Genomic DNA, 19,042 nt, shown 5'->3' with positions numbered 1-19,042 from the left:
ACAGCCCTGTGAGAGAAGAAATTCCTCCTCATCTCAATCTTAAGTTGTCACTTAGCCTCCTCCTTTAGAGACCGCAATTTCCCTTCCCACATGGTTAAAGATGCCCTCCAACACATCTTGTCCACATCCCGCACCTCCGCCCTCAGACCCCACCCCTCCAACCGTAACAAGGACAGAATGCCCCTGGTTCTCACCTTTCACCCTACCAACCTTCGCATAAACCAAATCATCAGCCGACATTTCCGCCACCTTCAAACGGACCCCACCACCAGGGATATATTTCCCTCCCTATCCCTTTCCGCCTTCCGCAAAGACCGTTCCCTCCGTGACTACTTGGTCAGGTCCACGCCCCCCCTACAACCCACCCTCCCTTCCTGGCACCTTCCCCTGTCACCGCAGGAATTGCAAAACCTGCATCCACACCTCCTCCCTCACCTCCATCCAAGGCCCTAAAGGAGCCTTCCACATCCATGAAAGTTTTTCCTGCACATCCACCAATATCATTTATTGTATCCGTTGCTCCCGATGCCGCCTCGGAACACTTCAACCCCAGGGCATCAATGTGGACTTCAACAGTTTCCTCATTTCCCCTTCCCTCACCTCACCCCAGTTCCAAACTTCCAGCTCAGCACTGTCCCCATGACCTTTCCTACCTGCCTATCTTCTTTTCCACCTATTCACTCCACCCTCACCTCCCCCAACCTATCACCTTCATCCCCTCCCCCACTCACCTATTGTACTCTATACTACTTTCTCCCCATCCCCACCCTCCTCTCACTTATCTCTCCACCCTTCAGGCTCTCTGCCTGTATTCCTGATAAAGGGCTCTTGCCTGAAACCTCGATTTTACTGCTCCTCGGATGCTGCCTGAACTGCTGTGCTTTTCCAGCACCACTCTAATCTAGACTCTGGTTTCCAGCATCTGCAGTCACTGTTTTTACCCCTTGTTAAAATTCAGATTGAGTCATTGATGGAAAGTTATTGCTTACACAGTCAACAACACCATTGTCATTGTCTCATGTGACTACCTCTATGATAGGAGGTGAAGTAGATTCAGTATAATTTAGTAACTTCTATGCTCCTAAGTTGTTCTATGCATTCAAACTGAGTGTACAACAAAAGACAAATACAATACATTTCTTATCATTTCTGAAAATAAATTATAAAGTTTAATTTATAATTACAGTAGCGCTTCGACATACGAACGACCCCGTTCATGAACAAATCGGTTTACGAACAGGATTGTACGTAAAATTTTGCTTCAACGTATGTACAAAATTCAAGGTACGAACGAAGGTACGAACGCAAAAAGCCTGTGTGCGACCACGTGGTTTCATTGTTCTGCTTTGCTACGTACTTGTTGAACGCAAAAGCTCTCGGGCCCTGCGTGATCTCATTCAGTTTGTCTTTGGCGCGTGCACTGTGAACAGCGTTCGTTGCTATGTCCAAGCATTCTTATGCTATCCGAACAATGGGAAAAATTGATTCAGTTCGCAAACTTTTTGGTTCGCGAACCGGGTCCCGGAACGGATTAAGTTCTTAAGTCGAGACGCTACTGTATTTCAGAGTCCGTGATTTTTCACAGAGTGATCATAAGTTTACATCTTCCTATGTTCTTATAATGATGATCAAGCCAAGCTATTATGGAGCAGTCACTAGCAGCAGAATTGTTCTTTGCTAGTCATGCAAAATAAACTCAGAACAAAATTGGCTGCTGTTTTATTCAGGGTTTTATCTTTATTTTCATGAAAGTCAAAAGAAATATCTGTGCCACTCTGTTTTATAATGCTAAAGTCTACCTTCTCTGAATTCAAAGCCTTTCATTTGATTCCATTGTCCTTTTTCATGACCACCTTAAACCTTACTGAGTTATGATCATTATCACCAAGAGGTTGTCCCACTAACATTCTGACCACCAGTTTTGTTCCCTTAATTAGGTCCAGCATTGCCTTGGCTTTTGTCAGATTTTCGATATACTGGCTTAAATAGCTTTGTTGGATACACTTTGAGAGTTCTGCTCCCTCTAAGCCTTTCACACCTTGTTTATCCCAATGATGAAGATTGGTTAGCTTATTTGGTTGATTGGCTGACTTATGGTACTACCAGCACTGGTTCAATTCCTACACCAGCTGAGGTCAATATAAGCTTCCACCTCTTTACTTTAACCCTCACTTGAGACATGGTAATCCTCAGGTTAAACTCACCACCAGTCATTTCTCTCTCATGAGAGAGTGGCCTTCTGCCATTATGATGACTTTATCTTTAACTCAACTAATATTAGGAAAGTTGAAATCCCCGACTATTTCTTATTATTTTCATACTTCTCTGAAATTTGCCAAAATGTCTTCCTTTCTACCTCTTACTGACTGTTTGGGAGTGTCATGCAGTGGGATGAGCAGTCAAAAAGCAGTGGTATCTGGAAATGTACAGCTCATGTCATCTCCTGTGCCTAGATCAACAACATCTGGTAGTAATCACAAAAGAATTGAACTTTGATTGTAACGCCTTCCAATTGTTGAAGTCCCCTTGTTAGTCAATGAGAGACCTGTCGACCACAGGCATGCAGTCAGCCTGGGAGAGTGTTACTCTAGCACAAAGGTTCTTTCAGCCTGATACATGATGGACTGGTTGATCCTCTTGAATGGGTTACTGTTATGATTTTTATACAGTAATGTACAGCTGCATGGGAGATGTCACACAGATTTCCACTAATACCCTGGAATGTGTCTGATATGTTGGAATTCAGGACAACTTTGACCTTACAAACCACTGATATCAGATGTCCGTGATTTAATATGAACTATCCTCAACAGCCATCATGTCACAGAGAGTTATTGAGTTCTTTTTTGACAGGCAAAATGATTGGATACAGTAGTGCTTGGACTGCAAGGATTCAAGAGGGAAGCTCACCATCCTTGTCAAGGCCAATTAAAGGATGGGCAATAAATTCTGGCCCAGCCAGCAATGCCCACATCCCATGAGTATATAAAAAGGGAAGATCCAACAGGCAACTGCCTGTCTTAGTGACATGTGTCTACATGTCTAGGAAGTTGACTGAAAACCATCCTGGGCATTCTAGACATTCTCCTTTTGAGAACTAACCACTATTAGAACAAAGAACAAAAAACTATACAGCACAAGAACAGGCTCTTTGGCCTACCAAAACTGCACCAACACATGTTGCTGATCTAAACTAAAAACCTTTTGCCTCCATGCAGTCTGTAACTCTCTATTCCCTGCCTATTCATGGATTTGTAAGATGCTTCTTGAATGTTGCTATTTTATTCATCTCCACCACATTCCCGGCAGCGCATTCCAGGCATTATCCATTCTCTGTGTTAAAAACTTGTCTGTCCTTTAAACTTTCCCATTTTTACCTTAAACTAATGTCCCCTAATAACTGATATTTCTACCCTGGGGAAAAAACACACCCTCCAACACACCCCATCCACCTGGACACCACGTGCTGGCCTCTTACCCACCCTCGATCTCTTCATATCCAACTGCCGCCGCAACATTGACAGCCTCAACCTGTCCACCCCCTCACCCACTCCAACCTCTCACCCTCACAACGCGCAGCCCTCCACTCCCTCCACTCCAACCCCAACCTCACTATCAAACCGCAGACAAGGGAGGCGCAGTGGTAATTTGGCGCACCGATCTTTACACCACTGAAGCTAGACACCAACTCGTGGACAACTCCTCCTACTGCACCCTTGACCATGATCCCACCTCCCACCACCAAACTATCATCTCCCAGACCATTCATAACCTTATCACCTCAGGGGATTTCCATCCACTGCCTCCAACCTCATAGTTCCACAACCCCACACTGCCTGTATCTACCTCCTGCCCAAAATCCACAAACCTGACCACCCTGGCCAACCCATTGTCTCAGCCTGCTCCTGCCCCACTGAACTCATCTCTGCATACCTCGACACGGTCCTGTCCCCCTTAGTCCAAGAACTCCCCACCCACGTTTGGGACACCACCCATGTCCTCCACCTCCTCCATGATTTTTGCATCCCCGGCCCCCAACGCCTTACCTTCACGATGGACCTCCAGTCCCTATACATTTCCATCCCCCATCATGAAGGCCTCAATGTCTTCCACTTCTTCGTCTCCCACCGACCCAACCAGTACCCTTCCACTGACACCCTCCTTCAACTGACTAAACTGGTCCTCACACTTAACAACTTCTCCTTCCAATCCTTCCACTTCCTCCTAATCAAAGGAGTAGCCATGGGCATCTGCATGGGCACCAGCTATGCCTGCCTCTTCAGCGGATATGTAGAATAGTCCATCTTCTGCAGCTACACTGGCACCACCCCACACCTTTTCCTCCGCTACATCGATGATTGTATCGGCGCTGCCTCGTGCTCCCATGAGGAGGTTGAACATTTCATCTACTTTACTAACACCTTCCACCCCGACCTCAAATTTATCTGGATCATCTCAGACTCCTCCGTCCCCTTCCTAGACCTCTCCATTTCTATCTCAGGCGACCGAGTCAACACAGACATTTACTACAAACCGACCGACTCCCACAGCTACCTAGATTACACCTCCTCCCACCCTGCCCCCTGAAAAAATGCCATCCCATATTCCCAATTCCTTCGCCTCCGCCGCATCTGCTCCCAGGAGGACCAATTCCACTACCGAACAACCAAAATGGCCTCTTTCTTCAAAGACCGCAATTTCCCCTCCGATGTGGTCGACGATGCTCTCCACCGTATCTCCTCCACTTCCTGCACCTCCGCCCTTGAACCCCGCCCCTCCAATTGCCACCAGGACAGAGCCCCACTGGTTCTCACCTTCCACACCACCAACCTCCGGATACATCGTATCATCCTCCGTCATTTATGCCACCTCCAAACAGACCCCACCACCAGGGATATATTTCTCTGCCCACCTGTATCAGCGATCTGGAGAGACCACTCTCTCCGCGACTCCCTCATCAGGTCCACACCCCCCACCAACCCAACCTCCACTCGCGGCACCTTACCCTACAACCGCAAGAACCGCAAAACTTGTGCCCACATCTCCCCCCTCACCTCCCTCCAAGACCCCAATGGATCCTTCCATATCCATCGCAAATTCACCTGCACCTCCACACACATCAGTTACTGTATCCTCTGCACCCGATGTGGTCTCCTCTACATTGGGGAGACAGGCCGCCTACTTATGGAATGTTTCAGGGGACACCCACACCAACCAACCCAATTGCCCCATGGCTGAACACTTTAACTCCCCCTCCCACTCCACCAACGACATGCAGGTCCTTGGCCTCGTCCATCACCAGACCCTGACCACACGACGCCTGGAGGAAGGGTGCCGCATCTTCCGCCTAGGAATCTTCCAACAACAAGGGATGAATGCAGATTTCTCCAGCTTCCTCATTTCCCCTCCCCCCACATTATCTCAGTCCAACCCCCAGATTCAGCACCGCCCTCTTGATCTGCAATCTTCTTCCCGACCTCTCCCCCCCACCCCCTCTCCGATCTATCACCCTCACCCTCACCTCCTTGCACCTATCGTATTCCCAGCACTCCTCCCCCCTACCTTTTATCTCAGCCCGCTTGGCACACCAGCCGCATTCATGAAGAAGGGCTTATGCCCGAAACATCGATTCTCCTGCTCCTCGGATGCTGTTTGGCCTGCTGTGTTTTTCCAGCACCATATTTTTCAAAAAAAGTTTGTGGCTATGTATTCCTTCCATGCATTTCAATGTTTTGTAAACTTCTATCAGATTACCCCTCATCCTGCGATGTTCTAGTGAAACAAACCATGTTTGTCCAATCTTTCCTCATAACTAATTCCCTACTTAGGCAACATCCTATGTCTGTACCTTCTTCCAAGCTTCCACATCCTTCTGCAAGTGTGATGACCAGAATTATACACAATACTCTAAATGTGGCCAAAATAAAGTTCTATACAATTGCAATATGACTTGCCAATTTTTATACTACACGTCCCAATCAATTGTGCCATATGCCTTCTTCACCATTATATCCACTTATGTTGCCACTTCCAGGGAACTGTGGACCAGCACACCTAGATTTTTCTACATGTTGATGCTACTAAGGATTCTGCCAGTTACTGTACACTTCCCTTCTGCATTATATCTCCCCATATGCACCACCTCACACTTTTCTGGATTTACCTGCGTCTGCCATTTCTGTGCCCAAGTCTCTAGCCTATCTACATCCTGCTGTATCCTCTGGCAATCCTCCTCACTGTCTGCAACTCCTCGATTTTTGTATTGTTGTAAATTTACAAATCAAGCCCTTTACATTCTCCTCCAAATCATTGACGTATATTACAAATAGCAGGTATCCCAGCACAGATCCCTGAGGAACACCACTGGTCACAGATTTCCAGTCACAAAAACACCCTTCCATGCAACTCTCTGTCAGCTACGACTAAATCAGTTCTGTATCCAACTTACCAGCTCATTGTGGATTCTGTATGACTTCATCTTTTGTATCACTCTACCATAAGGGATCTTGTCAAAGATTTTGCTAAAGTCCAAATAGACAACACCAACCAATCTGCCCTCATCAATCATCTTTGTCACTGCCACAAAACACTCAATCAAGTTTATGAGACACAATCTTCCCTGAACAAAGCCATGCTACCTACTGCAAATATGTCCATATTTTTTCCAAATGTGACTAAATCCTATTCCTAAAATTCTTCTGTAATAATTTTCTTACCACATATGTAAGGCACACTGGCCGGTAATTTCCTGGATTATCCCTGCGGCCCTTCTTAAATGAAGGAACAGCTTTGGCTATTCTCCAGTCCTCCAGGACCTCTCCTGTGACTAAACAGGATACAAATATAGGAGGTGCTGGAAGAGCACAGCAGTTCAGGCAGCATCCAACGAGCAGCGAAATCGACGTTTCGGGCAAAAACCCTTCATCAGGAAGGGTTGATGAAGGGTTTTTGCCCGAAACGTCGATTTCGCTGCTCATTGGATGCTGCCTGAACTGCTGTGCTCTTCCAGCACCACTGATCCAGAATCTGGTTTCCAGCATCTGCAGTCATTGTTTTTACCTAGGATACAAATATACCATACAAAGCCCCAACAATTTCCTCACCTGCCTCCCTCAGCATTCTAGGATAGATCCCATCAGGTCCTGAGACTTGACAACCTTAATGTTTTTCAAAATACCCAACATCTCCTTCTTTTTATATTGACATGCCCTCGAACATTAGCTTGTTTTTCCCAAGACTCACCATCTACCATGTGAATATCATTGCAAATATTCATTCAGGATCTCACCCACTTCCTTTGACTCCACCCATAAATTCCCACCTTTGTCCTTGAGTGGGCCTACCCTTTTCCTAGCTACCTTTGTGCTCCTTATATATGTATTAAGCGCTTTGAGATTGTCCTTGATCCTGTTTGCCAAAGATGTTTTACGGCTCCTTTTAGATTTCCTAATTCCTTGTTTGAGTTCTTGGGCTCTGTCTGTCTTCAGTTTCCAAAACCTTATGAATGCCTCCTTTTCCTTTCTCTCGATTTCTCTTGTCTGGCTCGATGTTAGCACTGCTGCCTCACAGCGCCAGAGACCCAGGTTCAATTCCCGCCTCAGGCGACTCTGCGTGGAGTTTGCATATTCTCCCGTGTCTGCGTGGGTTTCCTCCCATAATCCAAAAATGTGCAGGTTAGGTGAATTGGCCATGCTAAATTGTCCGTGGTGTTAGATGAAGAGCTAAATGTAGGGGAATGGGTCTGGGTGGGTTGTGCTTCGGCGGGTCGGTGTGGATTTGTTGGGCCGAAGGGCCTGTTTCCACACTGTAAGTAATCTAATCTAATCAAATCTAAATCCAAGGTTGCATAAATCTTTCCATCCTTGCCCTTCATTTTCACAGGAACATGCCAGCTCACCCGAACTCTACCTAACTGGCCTTTAAAAGATTCCCATATGGATTTGGATTTACTCCCAAGAGCTACCCCCATTCTACATTCCCCAATGCCTGCTAATATTGTGGTAGTTAGCCTTCCCCCAACTGAATACTCTCACTCTAGGGCAACTCTTGTCCTTATCCGTAAGTAACTTAAAACTTAGAGAAGTATGGTCACTGTTCCCGCAATGCTCCCCATCAAACCTTCAAACATCTGCCAGGCTCAATCCTTAATACCAGGTTCCATATGGTCCCTCCCCCCTGAAGCTCTTCAACCAGATCCTGAAATCAGTGAATCCCTTCCTGACTTGGACTATTTCCATATTGTTTCAAAAATCCATCCTAGACACACTTAACAAATTTATCCTTATCCAGGCCCCGGACACTAACTGAGTCCCAGTTAATGAAGGGAAAGTGAAAATCGACCATCTTAACAATCTTGCTGTTTTTACATTTTTCCATAATCTGTCTAATTTGCAACAGCAACAGTATGTGATGGACGGCAGTTATAGGAAGGGGGGGGAAGTCTCAGATACAGTCACATAGCTGGGTTAACTCCAGGAAAAGTAAGAGAGGTAGGCACTAGTGCAGGAGTCTTTTGTGGATATACCTATTTCAAACAGGTATGCTGTTTTGGAAAATGTAGGGGTGATGGATTCTCAGGGGAATGTAGCATGAACAGCCAAGTATCTGGTATTGAGAGTGGTTCTAATGCAACAAGGGGTACGTTGGCTTCCAAGAGATCAATTGTGTTAGGGGATTCTGTAGTTCAAGATACAGACAAACGTTTCTGTGGCCAGCAGTGAAAAAGCAGAATGGTGTGTTGCTTCCCTGATGCCAGGATCAAGGATGTCTCAAAGAGGGTGCGGCAAGAGGTCATTGTCCGCATTGGAACCAGGATATAGGAAGGGAAGAGGTTGAGATTCTGAAGGTAGATTACAGAGAGTTAGGCAGAAATTTAAAAAGGAGGTCCTCAAGGGTAATAATATCTGGATTACTCCAAGTGCTACGAGCTAGTGAGGGCAGGAACAGGAAGATGGAACAAATGAATGCATGGCTGAGGAGCTGGTGTATGGGAGAAGGATTCACATTTTTGGATCATTGGAATCTCTTTTGGAGTAGAAGTGACCTGTCCAAGAAGGATGGATTGCACCAAGTAAATTAAACTGCATTATTTCAATGCAAGGAGCCTAACAGGGGAGGCAGATGAACTCAGGGCATGGTTAAGAACATGGGACTGGGATACCATAGCAATTATAGAAACATGGCTCAGGGATGCGCAGGACTGGCTGCTTAATGTTCCAGGATACAAATGCTACAGGAAGGATAGAAAGGGAGGCAAGAGAGGAGGGGGAGTGGCATTTTTGATAAAGGATAGCATTACAGCTGGGCTGAGAGAAGATATTCCCAGAAATACATCCAGGGAAGTTATTTGAGTGGAACTGAGAAATACGAAAGGGATAATCACTTTATTGGGATTGTATTATAGACCCCCTAATAGTCAGAGGGAAATTGAGAAATAAACTTGTAAGGAGTTCTCAGCTATCTGCAAGAATAATAGGGTAGTTATGGTAAGGGATTTTAACTTTCCAAACATTGACTGGGACTGCCATAGTGTTAAAGGTTTAGATGGAATGGAATTTGTTAAGTGCATATGAGACACTTTTCTGATTCAGTATGTGGATGTACATACTTGAGAAGGTGCAAAACTTGACCCACTCTTGGGAAATAAGGCAGGGCAGGTGACTGAGATGTCAGTGGGGGAACACTTTGGGGTCAGTGCCCATAATTCTATTTGTTTTAAAATAGTGATGGACAAGGATAGACCAGATCTAAAAGTTGAAGTTCTAAATTGGAGAAAGGATAATTTTGGTGGTACTGGGCAAGAACTTTCAAAAGCTGATTGGAGGCAGATGTTCACAGGTAAAGGGACGGCTGGAAAATGGGAAGCCTTCAGAAATGAGATTATGAGAATCCAGAGAAAGTATATTCCTGTTTGGGTGAAAGGAAAAGCTGGTAGGTATAGGGAATGCTGGATGACTAAAGAAATTGAGGGTTTGGTGAAGAAAAAGAAGGAAGCCTATGTAAGGTATAGACAGGATAGATCGAGTGAATCCTTAGAAGAGTATAAAGGAAGTAGGAGTATACCTAAGAGGGAAATCAGGAGGGCAAAAAAGGGGCCATGAGATAGCTTTGGCAAATAGAATTAAGGAGAATCCAAAGGGATTTTACAAATACATTGAGGACAAAAGGGTAACTAGGGAGAGAATAGGGGCCCTCAAAGAGCAGCAAGGTGTCCTTTATGTGGAGCGGCAGAAAATGGAGGAGATACTAAATGAGTATTTTGCATCAGTATTTACTGTGGAAAAGGATATGGAAGATATAGACTGTAGAGAAATAGATGGTGACATCTTGAAAAATGTCCAGATTACAGAAGGGGAAGTGCTGGATGTCTTGAAATGGGTAAAGGTGGATAAATCCCCAGGACCTGATCAGGTGTACCTGAGAACCTTGTGGGAAGCTAGGGAAGTGATTGCTGGGCCTCTAGCTGAGATATTTGTATCATCGATAGTCACAGGTGAGGTGCTGGAAGACTGGAGGTTGGTTAAAGTGGTGCCACTGTTTAAGAAGGGTGGGAAGGACAAGCTAAGGAATTACAGACCGGTGAGCCTGATGTTGGTGGTGGGCAAGTTGTTGGAGGGAATCCTGAGGGAGAGGATGTACATGTATTTGGAAAGGCAAGGACTGATTAGGGATAGTCAACATGGCATTGTGTGTGGGAAGTCCTGTCTCACAAACTTGATTGAGTTTTTTGAAGAAGTAACAAAGAGGATTGATGAGGGCAGAGCAGTAGATGTGATTTATATGGATTTTAGTAAGGCGTTTGACAAGGTTCCATGGGAGACTCATTAGCAAGGTTAGATCTCACAGAATACAGTGAGAACTAGCCATCTGGGTACAGAACTGGCTCAAAGGTAGAAGACAGAGGATGGGGGTAGAGGGTTGTTTTTCAGACTGGAGGCCTGTGACCAGTGGAGTGCCACAAGGATCGGTGCTGGGTCCTCTACTTTTTTGACATTTACATAAATGATTTGGATGCGAGCATAAGAGGCACAGTTAGTAAGTTTGCAGATAATACCAAAATTGCAGGTGTGGACAGCGAAGAGGGTTCCTCAGATTCTAATAGGATCTGGACCAGATGTGCCAATGGGCTGAGAAGTGGCAGATGGAGTTTAATTCAGATAAATGCGAAGTGCTGCATTTTGGGAAAGCAAATCTTAGCATGACTTATACACTTAATGGTAATGTCATAGGGAGTGTTGCTGAACAAAGAGACTATCGAGTGCAGGTTCATAGCTCCTTGAAAGTGGAGTCACAGGTATTTAGGATAGTGAAGAAGGCATTTGGTATACTTTCCCTTATCGGTCAGAGTATTGAGTACAGGAGTTGGAAGGTCATGTTGCGGTTGTACAGGACATTAGTTAGGCCACTTTGGAATATTGCGTGCAATTCTGGTCTCCTTCCTATCAGAAAGATATTATGAAACATGAAAAGGTTCAGAAAAGATTTACAAAGATGTTGCCAGGGTTGGAGGATTTGAGCTGTAGGGAGAGGCTGCATAGGTTAGGGCTGTTTTCCCTGGAGCGTTGGAGGCTGAGGGGTGACCTTATAGAGGTTTACAAAATTATGAGGAGCATGGATAGGGTAAGTAGACAAAGTCTTTTCCCTGGGATCGGGGAGTCCAGCACGAGAGGGCATAGGTTTAGGGTGAGAGGGGAAAGATATAAAAGAGACCTATGGGGCAACCTTTTCACACACAGAGTGGTATGTATATGGAATGAGTTGCCAGAGGAAGTGGTGGAGGCTGGTATAATTGCAACATTTAAGAGGCATTTGGGTGGGTATATGAATAGGAAGGGATTGGAGGGATATGGGCCAGGTGCTGGCAGGTTGGACTAGATTGTGTTGAGATATCTGGTCAGCATGGACGGGATGGACCGAAGGGTCTGTTTCAATGCTGTACATCTCTATGATTCTATATATGCTCCCTGTCACTGCTAGCTTTTGTGAGGCTGCCGTACAATCTCATCAAAATGATTGCACCTTTCCTATTCCTGGGCTCTACCCAAATGGCCTTACCTATGAGCCCTCCAAGATGTCCTCACTCAGAACAATTGTGATATTCTCCCTCATAATTTGCACAACTTCCCTCCTCTTTTTCATCCCACTCTACTTTGCCTGAAACTTCGAAATCCCAGAACATTAAGTTGCTAATCTTGTCCCTGTCTCAACCATGTCTCTGTGAGGGCTACAAAATCATAGCTTTATGTACTAATCCAATCTAAGTTCATCTGCCTTAACTTTCATGCTCTTTGCATATAAACAAATATGTTTTCGACTGCCAGTCCCTGCTGTGTTCAGTAGCCTCCCCTTCTTCCTCGTAGCTTTAGTGCCCTGGGTCTCAGACTCCTCCTCAGTCATTTTACTTGCTGACCTATTGCTCTGATTCCTGTGCTCCCTGCCACACAAATTTAAATTCTCCCGGGTGGCAATAGCAAACTTCCCTGCCAGGATTGGTGAGCCACCAATTTAGGTGCAACCTATATTTCTTGTACAGGTGCCATCTGTCCCAGAAGACATTCCGATGATCCACATATCTGACAGCCTCCCTCTTGCTCAGCTCTTTCACCATATATTGAACTGTATTATCACCCAATTCCTAGCCTCACTGGCATGTGGTACAGGAAGTAATCCCAAGATATCAATCCTACAGTTCTTGCCTTTCAACTTCCTACCTAGCTCCCTGAACTCCCTGTGGTGGACCTCATTTCTCTATCTGCCTACCAATATAGACCACTACCTCTGGATGCTCACCCCCTCCCCTCATAATCTTCAGAATATCCTGTATCATCTCAGAGACATCCATGTCCCTGGCACCAAGGACCCAAAACACCATCCTAGAGTTTTGCTCAAAATGATATTTTTTTATGATTTCAAAACTATATGTTATTCATAAAAATCTCTCTTTCCATACATAGTTACTAAAGCAGTTCGATTCTGTTCAGTAGCATATGAAGAAACAAACAAACATTGGAGTTTGACTCTATCCAGCAAACAAACCCAAGACATTTCTTACTTGTACAAGATTATATTAACATATATTTGAGGCATCGGAAGGGACCAATAATTGAATGGACCCCCATTTGACTTCAGCAGAATGATCTCAGTGAATCTGGAAAAGCCCAGCAGGTCCGGCAGCATCCAAGGAGCAGGAAAATCGACGTTTCGGGCAAAAGCCATTCATCAGGAGTATAGGTAGGGAGTCTGCAGGGTGGACTCCCTGCCTCTATTCCTGATGAAGGGCTTTTGCCCGGAATGTCGATTTTCCTGCTCCTTGGATGCTGCCTGACCTACTGTGCTTTTCCAGCACCACTCTGATCCAGACTCCAGCTCTTTACCTTTTCATCTTTCTCTGCTTTTTCTTAATGGTTCCATTTATTATCTTACTTTTTTTAACCTTCTCTCAGTGGAAGGAGTCTTGTCCCAGCCCAAGCCCAGAGAAATGGAGGCTTCCAGCTCAGCAAGATGCTCCCAGCCTGTTCTCCCATTGTAGCAGCCCCATCCCAAGGGAGGGGGGCAGATAGGCCTGGCGTGGTGTTCTCCTATTGTAGCAACCCCATCCCAGTCTGGCTTGATATTCTTCCATTGTAGCAGCTCCATCCTGGAGGAACAGGTACTGGCCTGGTGTGTTCTCCCGATGTGGGAGTTTCATTCTTTTCTATGGACTGGAGTATCTTTTAAAATTAGTACAGTGTGGAAACAGGCCAATTGGCTCAACAAATCCACACCAATCCTCCAAAGAGTATCCCACCTAGACCAATTCGCCTTCACCGGCTACTCTACATTTCCCCTAACTAATACACCTAGCCTTCACTTCCCTGGACACTTATGGGCAATTTAGCATGACCAATCCACCTAATGTGCACAACTTTGGATTGTGGGAAGAAACCAGAGCACCAGGAGGAAACCCACGCAGACACGGGGAGAATGTACAAACTCCACACACACAGTCGCCCGAGGCTGAAATTGAACCCAGGTCCCTGACACTGTGAGACAGCAATGTTAACCACTGAGCCACCATGCCCCCCATGAGTCAGCTCATCCAGAGATAACACTGGCCCAGCCTCTCACACATACTGTTGACTAAGACATTTGTGACAGATGACAGGAATGACTGAATGCCGCACTGTCTGTGGGCTTTGTGTTATACAGACTGGCATAAAAGGACTTGCTGATCCTCAGGATTTCAGACGGCAATCTTTCATCCATCTTCTTCACAATCACCCTGACTGTAATGTGGACTCCCTGGCCTGGGGTACGAATACTAGCAAAGTCCATAGCCTTGATGAACTGGTCATTGAATTGTGTTCGGCTGAAGGTAGCATAAAGATCCACCAATTTCACTCAGCTCAACCGATGACTCCAAGTTCTGCTTGCAATCAAAATCCAGCAATGATAGCACCATCGTCTGATGATGAAGATTCTCAGTTTAGATTCGTCTGAAATACTCAGTATCTTTCCAGTTACTACTTAGCCTATAAACCTGGTTTCTAGAGCAGCTAAGCCTATGTCAGCGATCCCCTTCTCAGTCTTGGAAAGTGAGCCAATGCCTCCCAGAATCGTCTTTGGTTGCTTCTCACAGTGCCTTCTGTAGGCAAAGTGCTATTTTCCTAAAGTCAATGTTTGCATAGAGAAATCATTATTTTCACTGGGATGTGCATTGTTTAAGAGGGGTAAATATTTAATATTTCAGGATAAGTGCATTTATCAGCTCAACATCTTTGTTGACTAAATTTTGTTTTATAATAATCAATATTTTGATGTTTATGAAATGAACATGGTAGATAAACATTTTTATTCTGAATCCAATATAGATAAAATATATAAATGATCATGTTGGTAACTGGATAAATCATTTCAAGATATATTGTTACCAGTGGAGTTGTGAGATTACAGTGAAACAGTGCACTCCTCCAATCCTGGTCGTAATAGTATTTGTGGTTCCCCTGCCAAAACCTCACAGTATGATAATAAATTGTTTAACCTTCAAAGACTCGCCCCAGGATGGTTTGAGACAGGGTCTTTCAGGGTCCATGGTGACTGCATCCATTTTTTTTTGGAAGAGAACGAGCACACAGTCAAGAATCCTCATAATCAGGTGAGGTGGTTTGGCTAACTTCCTCACAGTGGAAATGTCAGCAGGTTTTATTGTCTGGAAAAAAAAACAAAAATTGTCAATGTGATCTTAATAAATACAGACAATTACAGGCATTACATGATTCAACAATTGACTACCTGCCTTTGTATTATCATCAAATTTATTTCCCATACATTCAGTGCCTGTTCAGTTTTCCACTTTCCTAATCTTGTGGTCTGACTATTTGTCAATCTGTTATTATGTTGACCCTGCACCGTGAATTTTTATTTTACATTGGAACGTTTAACAAGGCACATGACAAATGACTCTTGGAAACCCAAGTAACAAAGGTCTATATGTTTCGCTTTGTTAATATTGCTTTATACTGCCTCAAAAATTCCAATAAATTCTCAAGCATTATTTCCCTTTCACAAAAACTATTCCCATAGAATCCTCACAGTATGGAAAGAGGCCATTCAGCCCATCAAGTCTGCACTGACCTTCCAAAGAGCATCACACCCAGATCCATCCCATCACTGTAACTTTGCATTTAGCATAGCTAATCCACTTACCCTCCACCTGTTTGGAGTGTGAGAGATAACTGGAGCAGCCAGCAGAAACTCACACAGACACAGGGAGGGCATACATACACCACACAGACAGTCATCCAAGATTGAAATTGAACCTTGCTCCCTGGCACTGTGAGGCAGCAGTGCTAACCACTGTGCTCCACAATGTTGTGCGACTGCGCTAAGATTTTCTAATTGCCTTGTTACTTTCTGCTTAATAAACAATTTGAGCATTTCCCTATGACAGATGTTAAGCTAACAGACTTGTAATTTCCTACTTTCTAACGCACTCTTTCTTAAATAGAGGTGTAACATTCGCTACTTTCCAATCTGATGGAACATTCTGGCAACAGAAGGAATATTGGAAAATTAAAACCAATGCATCTATTATTGTAATAATCAGTTCTTTTAAAATCCTAGGATGAAGTCTGTCAAGAGCTGGGGACTTATAGAGTCATAGAGTCATACAGCATGGAAACTAATCCTTTGGTCCAACCAGTCCATGCTAAACACAATCCTTCCTGCCTATTTCTGACCCATATCCCTTCAAACCTTCCCTATTCATGTACCTATCTAAGTGTCTTTTAAATATTATAACTGTGCCCACACCCACCACTTCCTCAGTGTGGGAGAAAAAAAACTCCCCTGCCCAAAACTTGTTCACAGAAGCCAAGTCTATTCTTAGCTAAACAGAGCATGCCCATAATACTTCAACTTAACCACAACCAGCTCAGGAACTAAACAGCAAAGCAAGACATTACCTAAACAGCTTCCAGACTGAAAGAATACACTCCTAAGATGATCTGATAATTGACTTCCTACCTCACAATAGCATCACTGCTCCTGCAGCTCCAAGGGCATCCCCAGTTTCCTCAGGTACTGAAGCCCCTCAAAGCTTACCTCGTGGCAACCAGATACCTGACGAGAATGCACACCACCCTGCAGACCCATTGAAACCAGGATGCTGGACATTAGTACCTGCTCTAGCAGAGGAACGGAACTTCCTATTACAATTATTACTTGATTGCTACTACTGGACAACCGATTGTTTTTCATTGAATGTAATTTAATTCATATTATCTTGCAATTAACACTGCACTCCTGTAATACAACTGTAACACTATAAAAAACTGACTGTATCTGCATCTCAGGGAAGAGAATCCTTGATTCAACTGTGCAGAGTGTCAGTTCTGTACCAGTCCTGTCAATTTCTCTTCCCCAGGCTTGAGAAATAAATCAGTATTCTTCAATTTCAAAAGATCTGTGTGTGGCCTCTGTTTGTAACTGGACAATTCTCCAGCACTCAGGAAGCTCATTCCACACACAAACCACCCACTTGTAAAAAAAAAACTTGTCTCTTATGCATTTTTAAAATCTCACTCACCGTAAAAATGTGCCTCCTAGTTTTGAAATCCCCCATCCTAGGGAACAGACACCTACCATTAACCCTTGAGATTTTATAAATCTCTCTAAGGTCATCTCTCAACCTCCCAAGCTCCAGTGAAAAAAAATCACAGTCTATCCAACCTTCCATATACACCAGCATCTGGTAAATGTCTTCTGAATCGTCTCCAGTTTAATAACATACTTCCTATAACCGGGAGACCAGAATTGTTAGCTTTTAGTCTTAGTAACTTTTTCAGTACTTTTTCCCTGGTAAATATAATTGTTATGATCCGTGCTGACGGTAACCCTGAACAAGACAGATTCCATTTCTGAAGAAGGGCTCATGCCTGAAACGTCGATTCCCCTGCTCTTTGGATGCTGCCTGACCTGCTGCGCTTTTCCAGCAACACATTTTCAGCTCTGATTTCCAGCATCTGCAGTCCTCACTTTCTCCTTGAAGATATTGACCAGATAAGTTGAGATTATCCTCCATTCTACTTAAGTGATAGCCTGAGCTTGTAGAACATGGTGGGGCCAAGCATGCTTCTGTTGCCTGCTGTGACATTTTCTCAGTGGAGGTGAGTATTCTGTTCGGGGATGTGAATATAATCACCAAGGCTTCAGATTTCATGGCACTAACGTTTGAGGTGGACTCCTGCAAACTCTGTCCAAGAGTGTTTGGTACCAGTGGAAACAATGACAGAAACTCATCTATTTTCTGTTACAGCTACAGTATTTTGCTCTTGGTGGATAAAGGCATTGACGTTTTATGGCCTTTTATCTGTGCTCAAAGGACCACTGCTATTCACTTCTATTGTGACCTCCTCACCTTGAGAGAATGGCCTCTTTTACCCATCACAATTTTTTCCCCAAATATTGTATGGAAGGTATAGAATGTAGGGAAATAGATGGTGACATCTTGCAAAATGTCCATATTACAGAGGAGGAAGTGCTGGATGTCTTGAAACAATTAAAGGTGAATAAATCCCCAGGACCTGATCAGGTGTACCCGAGAACTCTGTGGGAAGCCAGAAATGTGATTGCTGGGCTTCTTGCTGAGATATTTGTATCATCGATAGTCACAGGTGAAGTGTCTGAAGACTGGAGGTTGGCAAACGTGATGCCACTGTTTAAGAAGGGTGGTAAAGACAAGCCAGGGAACTATAGACCGATGAGCCTGACCTCGGTGGTGGGCAAGTTGCAGGAGGGAATTCTGAGGGAGAGGATGTACATGTATTTGGAAAGGCAAGGACTGATTAGGGATAGTCAGCACGGCTTTGTGCATGGGAAATCATGTCTCACAAACTTGATTGAGTTTTTTGAAGAAGTAACAAAGAAGATTGATGAGGGCAGAGCAGTGGATGTGATCTATATGCACTTCAGTAAGGCTTTGACAAGGTTCCCTATGGGAGACTGATTCGCAAAATTAAAACTCATGGAATAAAGGGAGAACTAGCCATTTGGATACAGAACTGGCTCAAAGGTAGAAGACAGAGGGTGGTGGTGGAGGGTTGTTTTTCAGACTGGAGGCCTGTGACCAGTGGAATGCCAAAGTATCGTGCTAGGTCCTCTACTTTTTGTCATTTACATGAATGATTTGGATGCGGGCTTAAGAGGTACAGTTAGTAAGTTTGCAGATGACACCAAAATTGGAGATGTAGTGGACAGCGAAGAGGGTTACCTCAGATTACAACAGGATCTTGACCAGATGGGCCAATGGGCTGAGAAGTGGCAGATGAAGTTTAATTCAGATAAATGCGAAGTGCTGCATTTTGGGAAAGCAAATCAGAGCAGGACTTGTACACTTAATGGTAAGGTCCTAGGGGAGTGTTGCTGAACAAAGAGACCTTCGAGTGCAGGTTCATAGCTCTTTGAAAGTGCAGTCACAGGTAGATAGGATAGTGAAGAAGGCGTTTGGTATGCTTTCCTTTATTGGTCAGAGTATTGAGTACAGGAGTTGGGAGGTCATGTTGCG

At 44.4% G+C, this 19,042-nt stretch overlaps 1 protein-coding gene across 1 annotated transcript in view; it reads right to left on the bottom strand.

The window, feature by feature from the left end:
• The window catches only part of LOC132834281 (dynein axonemal heavy chain 8-like), a 1,170,382-nt gene that overhangs the window by 179,624 nt on the left and 971,716 nt on the right, over positions 1-19,042 (bottom strand). Inside the window, exon 68 of the mRNA XM_060853001.1 lies at positions 15,020-15,187. Within this exon, the coding sequence (XP_060708984.1) occupies positions 15,020-15,187 (168 nt within the window). The remainder of the gene's footprint in view (positions 1-15,019; positions 15,188-19,042) is intronic.

The sequence above is a fragment of the Hemiscyllium ocellatum genome, chromosome 3 (genome assembly GCF_020745735.1).
Source record: "Hemiscyllium ocellatum isolate sHemOce1 chromosome 3, sHemOce1.pat.X.cur, whole genome shotgun sequence".
Lineage (NCBI taxonomy): Eukaryota > Metazoa > Chordata > Chondrichthyes > Orectolobiformes > Hemiscylliidae > Hemiscyllium > Hemiscyllium ocellatum.
This window is presented reverse-complemented; position numbering and strand designations above follow the sequence as displayed.